Raw genomic sequence first — 9263 nt, forward strand, 5'->3', positions numbered from 1 at the left:
TTACTTTTGTGAACTGTTGAAATGTTAAGTCGATTCGTTCGCATCTCGTTAATGGAGGCAGTGAAGTCAGTTTTCCATCTTTTTTAGGTCTTTACCAATGGCAACTACCTTTTATTGCAGTTGTCGTTCCCTGTGGTCTCTTGTACTTTTGTATGGCACAATAGTCAATGGGAACAAAGTTCATTATAGATGGACACTGCGTTCTTTTCAACGAAATTTCTATGTTTTTTAAGAATTTTCTTTGAGAAATTTTCTTAAAATTTTTGTTGGTAGTTAGATAACAGGATGACATTTTGGCTGTGAAAGTTATCTGGTGAATGTTGTGGTTGCGGTGTACTTGTCTTGAATAATCAAATGGAATGAAATTCTAAAGAAAATATTGAGCATTAGCATTTCAATAAAAATACCGTATTTTAAACCCTTCAGCATAGGCTGGAAGTGTTCCAACTTTGTCCCTCCATTTTTAACATCTTGAAATATTAATTTCAGTCCTTTTAAATGCATACATTCTCGATCGTGTTTTTATTTTGAGTCGATTTAGGGATGTTCACATTTTCGCCCATAATGTCCTTACGTCCCACAGCGAGAAAGAATAGAAATAATTGGTAAAAAAATAGGTCATATATGGTGGGATAGAAATAAGAGAGATGAAATTGTATGGGTTGGAAATAAGATGTAATTATGAGGTTATGTGGAAAACTTCATGGTCCTATGTGGTCCGGGCGCTTCTTGCCAGGGTCCTAAATTTGGTCACATCGGCAATCGAAACATTTTTCGGGCTGCCAAATCTTCATATGTGGTCCGATGTTAAAAATTCTTTTTTTATACCCACCACCGAAGGATGGGCGTATATTCATTTTGTCATTCCGTCTGCAACACATCGAAATATCCATTTCCAACCCTATAAAGTATATATATTCTTGATCAGCGTAAAAATCTAAGACGATCTAGACATGTCCGTCCGTCTGTCTGTTGAAATCACGCTACAGTTTTTAAAAATAGAGATATTGAGCTAAAACTTTGCACAGATTCTTTTTTTGTCCATAAGCAGGTTAAGTTCGAAAATGGGCTATATCGGACTATATCTTGATATAGCCCCCATATAGACCGATCCTCCGATTTAGGTTCTAATGCCCATAAAGCCATATTTATGATCCGATTTTGATGAAATTTGGGACAGTTAGTTGTGTTAGGCCCTTCGATATTCTTCGTTAATTTGGCCCAGATCGGTTCAGATTTGGATACAGCTGCCGTATAGACCGATCTGCCGATTTAGGGTATTAGGCCCATAAAAGCCATATTTATTATCCGATTTTGCTGAAGTTCGGGACAGTGAGTTGTGTTGGGCTCTTCGACCTTTTTCTTCAATTTGGCCCTGATGGATATAGCGGTCATATATACCGATTTCTCGATTTAAGGTTTTGGGCCCGATTTCGCCGAAATTTGGGACAGTGCTTTGTATTGGGCTCTTCGACATTTTTCTGCAACTTGGCCCAAAACGGTCCAGGTTTGGATGTAGCTGCCATGTAGACCGATATCTCGAGTTAAAGTCTTGGCTCCATTAAAGGCGCATATATAATCCGATTTCACTGCAATTTGGCACAGTGACTTATGTTCGGCTTTTCGACATTCGTGTCGTATATGTTTCAGATCGGTTTATTTTTAGATAAAGCTACTAAAAAGATCACTATTTTGTTATGTACAATTGAATGGCCTGTACTTATTAGTATTTGATCCAAATCGGAACATATTTCGATATAACTGCGATGGGACATAAGGTATGAAATTTTCACCGAATTTTGAAGAACGGTGGTTTTTAAATCATATAAAATTGCGATATTAAATGATTTTCTGTGGTAAAAAAATAATTTGCCAGTCTATATATTTGGAGCGGTGGCGATAGTTCTTACCATATAAAACTCTTGAACAAAAAAACGCTGCCCAGCAACACGTCGTTTGGTCACGTCTTTCGGTGACCTAAGAATGGTTGCAATCTTATCTTTAAGGTTTGCAACTCCTGCTTTCACGCTGAATGTTATAATTTCGGGGCTATGGTGGCCTACACATTAATTCAGTTATACAGTGTCCCGTTAGGTCATTATAATTGATCGACTGTTTTGGGGTGAGGTGGTCCGCTAGATGTATGAGCAGAATAATGATATCAGATTCGCAGTACACAACCTTATACCTTTAATTTAACCTTATGATTGTCATGATTGGTGTATACAGCCGTTTGATGGAGGGCGTCCATATGAGATGTGTACGCCACACTGCCACTAGAGCACAAATTTGAATGACGCACTCAATTCAAAAAATCTATCACTTGATTCCTCATTGTTTTCATAGGTCAAATAATCTATTGGAGGCGATTTTAGGAGGTAAAACACCACCTAGGTTCTTGGACACAAAGTTTAATGTCATATTCGTAATCTGCTTTCAAATGCCTATCATTTGAGTTTCATCAAGCTATGCTTGAGTAGTATTCCCATTTGGGGAGCTTATCGGGGATGGGGCGACTATCAATTACTTGGACTTTGTTTTTTATGTCATATTCGTAGTCTACTCCCGAATACCTTTCATTTGAGTCCTATATTGATATATACGCCCAATATGTCTATTTGGAGCAGTTTTCGAGCTTCCTGACTATATTCGTAATCTACTCCCCAATACCTTTCATTCGATTCCCATATTGTCATTATCGTTCAACAAACCTATTTTGGGGGTTTTTGGGGTCGGGGCGGCCCCCCAATTACTTGGACCCAATTTTTAATATGGAATTTGTACTCTACTCTTGAATACCTTTAATTTAAGTCCCATATTGGCCCAATCGGTCTACTTTTATTTTTGGCTTGTACTTTTGGAGTAAGGGGGAGGGTCCGCTCCCTTTGCGATATCAAAAAATTATATAGCCTATTGCTCCTTCCAATTATATACCCTATTGCTCCCTCCAGACCACAATCTGTAAAAATTTCAAAGAAATCGGTTCAGCCGTTTTTGAGTCTATACGGAACAAACAAATTTACAAACCCACAAACAATCAAACAAACAAACATACAAACAAACAAACAAACACACACAAATTAATTTTTATATATATAGATTCTTACTATATATTACAAGAGGATTTATTTGAGTCCATATTAACCCCCCACGCCATTTGCTGACAACTAGCTGACTAGAAACAACAACTATGAGATTTTGCACGAGGTATTCCATAAATACTTCAAACATATTTGCCCAATATGGTGGAAATTGTTATATAACTTGATATTGAGCACCACAAACACGAATGCACTAATTTTAATTTTACTAAAAGTATATGGTGGACGTAGCGCAGAGGTTAGCATGTCCGCCTATGACGCTGAACGTCTGGGTTCGATTCCTGGCGAGACCATCAGAAAAAATTTTCAACGGTGGTTTTCCCCTTCTAGTATTGGCAACATTTGTGACGTACTATGCCATGTAAATCTTCTCTCCAAAGAGTTGTCGCACTGCGGCACGCCGTCCGGACTCGGCTATGGCGGACCTTTGCGTTTCTCTTTCAGCCCCCACACTTGTATTAAATCTTAATTGGTTGCCCAAAAAGTGATTGCGGATTTTTCATATAGTCGGCGTTGACAATTTTTTTTCACAGCTTGTGACTCTGTAATTGCATTCTTTCTTCTGTCAGTTATCAGCTGTTACTTTTAGCTTGCTTTAGAAAAAAAGTGTAAAAAAGTATATTTGATTCAAGTTCATTCTAAGTTTTATTAAAAATGCATTTACTTCCTTTTAAAAAATGCGCAATTACTTTTTGGGCAACCCAATAGTAAAGAATAAAAAAATTCTTCAAAATTCAAAACACATTTGCCCATTCACAAATCCAACAAATTTGCCGCCACTAAAGATGAATTTAATGTTTGTGTTTCTTCTATTCTAGGCTGCCCTAGGACCGATTGCCTTGGATATGGCACGTGAGCTAAATGCGGAGGCGGATGTGGTTTCCTTGGCCAGGAACGTTTTAATCATATCCGTTTTGGCCATTATATTCACAGCACCGTTGGGCGCAATTTTGATGTTACGTTTAGCTCCAAAATGGCTAAAACATAGTCCGGCCACGGAAGGAGCGTCCCCCCCACCAAACGATGCAGAGGACGATGTTTGTTCTTACCACAATGACAATGGCAGCAACTACAACATCAACAGCACCAATAATAATAATGCTGCTCAGCGGGTAATGCCAATCTAAACCGCAATCAATGTCAGTTTAATAGCAAATCATAAAGTTGTTACAAAGTGAAGGAAAACAAGTAGAAAAAAAGTAAGGAAAAAAGAAAAACAAAAACAAAAACAACAGCATCTTTGGGGAGTGGAATAGAGCTGAACTGAACCGCCAGTGTACAACTTCGACCACCAAAACACCCCCTGGCCACTGTCATACATATATAAAGATGCTTGCTGTCACACCAAACAACAACATATCGAGATATTTCACTTCAATATTCATGCCTTGGCAAAAATCGGTGGTGCTTTGTTGATGCCAACCGCCATACACTTTCATTTACATTCATTCAATGAGGAAATCACTACCATGATGACGATGATGAGGAGGACTATAACAAACAAATGATAAAGGCAAAGAAAAAATGCAGGACCAACGACAACTACAACAACGATGACGACAGTACTGGTGGCGACAATGACGTTGATTACACACACACACACACACACACAGAGTTGAAGCTCCTGACATTGACTTTGATTTGAATTAATACCAGATGAAGAAAAAAAAAACAACAACAAAAACAGCGCGCTCAGGAGTAAGGAAAAATAAACAAAGACGCGTCATGTGATCAAATGAATAAATAAACATCAATCGTCAACAATAACAACAACAACAACCGAGAGAAAAACAACAACAATGTCAGCATACGCCTCAAAAGTTAGATAAATGCGATTTAGGCTAAGTTTACTTAAATAAAACGACCATGCAAATAATCTTCCCCGCATGTAAAAGGGAATACGCGAAAACAAAATACCTCAGGAGACATATTATCAACATTTGGAGTTTCTTGTCTTTTTTTCTTATTATTCCAAATTCATTCATATAAAATTAAGTTGTATACATTTGAAATGTATTTTAACAATGTTTTGATATACAGTGAGAAACATATTCTTCAGATATGGTTTCAATGTGGGAGCCGTAATTGAAGGTATTGTCAGCTCGAGTTACTGTATTTACACCACTATGGGTTAATGACATACTTAAGCAGCATGTAAGAGTTGATATATTCTCATATTCCATTCAATTAAGAAACTCCTTTACCGTTTACTTAAATCCTTTGGCAAAATTTTTTATTGTGGGCAATATTTAACCGTAATCAATCTTTGAATACTTAAGAAGCAATTTAATGTACTTATTTAATTTTTTTTTCAATTAAAACAAATATTAAATGAACTTTGAATTTTCCATTAGATGTACTTAATTTAAAGCCAAAAATACTAGACTTAAGTTAATAGCAAAATTGATGCAATTTTAAGCAGAAACAAGTATCATGAAAATAAATAATTTTATTATATGGGTAAACATAAAAGCCCATAGCTTTTTATTTTGTGTGAAATACAAGTTAAAAATGTCCTTCTAGTGTGTTAGATGGATCATTGATCACTAGGCCAACAAAGTTTCGAATCGCCATGTATAAGAGTGCTAAGTTCGTCCGGGCGGAATCTTATATACCCTCCACCATGGATCGCATTTGTCAAATTCTTTGCCCTACATCTCTTAAAAGGCAAACAAAGGATAATGGATAAGAATTGCTATGCTTGGAGATGGGTTTCTACCGGGTAAATACCCAACGCTTGGGTATATACCCAATAGATACTTTTTTTGGGTATATATTGGGTTGCCCAAAAAGTAATTGCGGATTTTTTAAAAGAAAGTAAATGCATTTTTAATAAAACTTAAAATGAACTTTAATCAAATACATAATGGCCATTTTGTTCGATAACCTTTTGCCATCTTCCTAGCAAAATTTAGTATTCCACGCTCATAGAACTTCTGGCCTTTATCTGCAAAAAACTGAACCAAGTGCGATTTTATAGCCTCATCATTGCCGAAAGTTTTACCATTTAAGGAGTTCTGCAAAGATCGAAATAAATGGTTGTTGTTGTTGTTGGTGCAAGGTCAGGGCTATATGGTGGATGCATCAAAAGTTCCCAGCCAAGCTCACTCAGTTTTTGGCGAGTGACCAAAGATGTGTGCGGTCTAGCGTTGTCCCGGTGGAATATGACACCTTTACGATTGACGAATTCTGGTCGCTTCTCCTTGATGGCTGTATTTAATATGTCCAATTGTTGACAGTAAACATCCGAATTAATCGTTTGGTTCCTTGGAAGCAGCTCAAAATATACCACACCCTTCCAATCCCACCAAACAGACAGCATAACCTTCTTTTGGTGGATATCAGCCTTTGAAGTGGTGTGAGCTGGTTCACCATGCTTGGACCATGATCGTTTTCGACTAACGTTGTTGTAAACAATCCATTTTTCATCTCCAGCTATGATTCGTTTTAAAAACGGATCGTATTCATTGCGTTTAAGGTGCATATCACAAGCGTTGATTCGGTTTGTTAAATGAATTTCTTTCAATACATGTGGAAACCAAATATCAAGCTTTTTCACCAGTCCAAGACTTTTCACCAGTCCAAGACTTTTCTCTCCTATCTCAAGCTCAGTTACATGACGATCCAATTCGATTAATGCTTAAAATATGTCAACGCCGACTATATGAAAAATCCGCAATTACTTTTTGGGCAACCCAATATAATTTTGCAGATAAATGGGGTATAAAAAAATTTTCCAAACTATTTTTAATGATTTCGTATTCTTTGTATATAGAACTGACCTGATCTCATAAAGTCGGATTTTAGTTATATATAGCCGTTATATAGACCGATCTTCAGACTTAAACTCTTGAGGCAATAAATTGGTAATTTTGCATCCGATTGCGATGTAATTGGGCGCAGCAAGTTCCGGTACCACTCTTAACCTTTTTTGTAGAATATCGTTCAGATCGGACCATATTTGGATATAGCTGTCATATAGACCGATCTCCCGAAGCCCATAAAAAGAGCATTTTTCATCCGATTTGAAACCCTTTTTGTTGAACATCGTCCAGATTGGGCCAAATTAGGCCACATAGGGAATGTGGACCAGATACTGTTTACTGTATTCTATGCAATATTCTATATCGGGAGATCGGTCTATATGGCAGCTATATTCAAATATGTATCGATCTGGACGAAATTCAACAAACAGGTTCAGAGGTCTGTCAAAACTCACTGTTTCAAATTTCATCAAAATCGGATGGAAAATGCTCCTTTTATGGTCTTTAGACCCTAAAGCAGAAGATCGGTCTATATGGCAGCTATATCCAAGTATGGTGCGATCTGAATGATATTCAACAAAAAGGTTTAGAGAGGCAACGGAACTCACTGTGCCAAATTTCATTGAAATCGGATGAACAAGTAAAAGCGTGCTAAGTTCGGCCGGGTCGAATCTTATATACCCTCCACCATGGATGGCATTTGTCAAGTTCGTTTACCGGCATCTCTTCTTAGGCAAAATAAGGATATAAGAAAAGATTTGCTCTGCTATTAGAGCGATATCAAGATATGGTCCGGTTTGGACCACAGTTAAATTATATGTTGGAGACCTGTGTAAAATGTCAGCCAATTCGAATAAGAATTGAGCCCTTTGGGGGCTCAAGAAGTAAAATAGAGAGATCGATTTATATGGGAGCTGTATCGGGCTATAGACCGATTCAGACCATATTAAACACGCATGTTAATGGTCATAAGAGGGTCCGTCGTACAAAATTTCAAGCAAATCGGATAATAATTGCGACGTGTCAAAACGCTCAAGAAGTCAAGACCCAAGATAGGTTTATATGGCAGCTATATCAGGTTATGTACCGATTTGAACCATACTTAGCACAGTTGTTGGATATCATAACTAAACACGTCGTGCAAAATTTCATTCCAATCGGATATGAATTGCGCACTCTAGAGACTCAGGAAGTCAAGTCCCAATATCGGTTTATATGGCAGCTATATCAAAATATGGACCGATATGGCCCATTTACAATACCAACTGACCTACACTAACAAGAAGTATTTGTGCAAAATTTCAAGCGGCTAGCTTTACTCCTTCGGAAGTTAGCGTGCTTTCGTTATGTTATGGCCTCAATACTACATATCGGGAGATCGGCTGGTAGGGGTAGCTATATTTTTTTACACCCAAGATATCTGCAAAAATATTAATACCCAGCTTTTGGGTATAAATGGGTTAATACCCGGGTATTTACCCAATTTACCGGGTAAATACCTTTTGGGTATTTACTCATCGCCCATCTCTAGCTATGCCATTGGAGTTGTACAGTTATGAACCGATAGGGGCCATACTAGGTTTGGCTGTTGGAGACCAAATTGGAATTCATTGTGCAAAATTTCAGCCAAATCAGATAAGGATTGCGCCTTATTGTGGCTCAAGAAATAAAATCGGAGGATCTGTTAATATGGGAGCTATATTAGTTTACAGACGGATTCGAACCACATTTAACACATATGTTTAGGGTCTTAGAAAAAGTTGTTGTGTAAAATTTCAGTCAATTTGGATAAGAATTGCGTCATCTAGAGGCTCAGGAAATATCATCTGGCAGTCGGTTTATATGGGAACTGTATTAGGCTTTACTCCGCTGCATGAGAGGCTGGCCACAATCTGCATAAAAGCCAAATTCTTCAACATAAGCCCTATTTGTGCCCATATCCCGGCGGAAGACAAGGACGGCAGACCAAGGATATTTTCTACGAGCTCCTGGAGAGAGAATATGACCGCTGCCCTGCCCATGATATTAAAATCGTTCTTTGATATTTTAATGCGAAGATGGGTAAGCAAGACATCTTTGGTACAACAGTCTGAAAGTTTTGGGCTGAGGCTGACGGTAGTTAGTAGCACCAGACTTCAATATAACAAGTAAAAAGGCGTTAAGTTTGGTCGGGCCGAACTTTGGATACCCACCACCTCGGGTACATATTTAAACCACCTCTTATCAAAATTTGGTGAAAATTGCATACCTTGTGTCCCATAGCAGTTATATCGAAATATGTTCCAATTTGGACCAAATACTAATAAGTACAGTGCTATATCAAAAAATAAACCGATCTGAACCATATACCACACGGATGTCGAAAAGCCTATCATAAGTCACTGTGTAAAGTTTCAGT

General features: G+C 37.7%; 1 protein-coding gene across 1 annotated transcript in view; it reads left to right on the forward strand.

Moving 5' to 3' along the window:
• The window catches only part of LOC106092496 (sodium/hydrogen exchanger 9B2), a 285857-nt gene extending 281469 nt beyond the window's left edge, over nucleotides 1-4388 (forward strand). The window contains exon 11 of the mRNA XM_059362392.1: nucleotides 3920-4388. Coding sequence (XP_059218375.1) covers nucleotides 3920-4228 — 309 coding nt within the window. The 3' untranslated portion in view covers nucleotides 4229-4388. The remainder of the gene's footprint in view (nucleotides 1-3919) is intronic.
• Nucleotides 4389-9263: the final 4875 nt, after the last annotated feature.

This window comes from Stomoxys calcitrans, chromosome 2 (assembly GCF_963082655.1).
Source record: "Stomoxys calcitrans chromosome 2, idStoCalc2.1, whole genome shotgun sequence".
Taxonomy (NCBI): Eukaryota; Metazoa; Arthropoda; class Insecta; order Diptera; family Muscidae; genus Stomoxys; species Stomoxys calcitrans.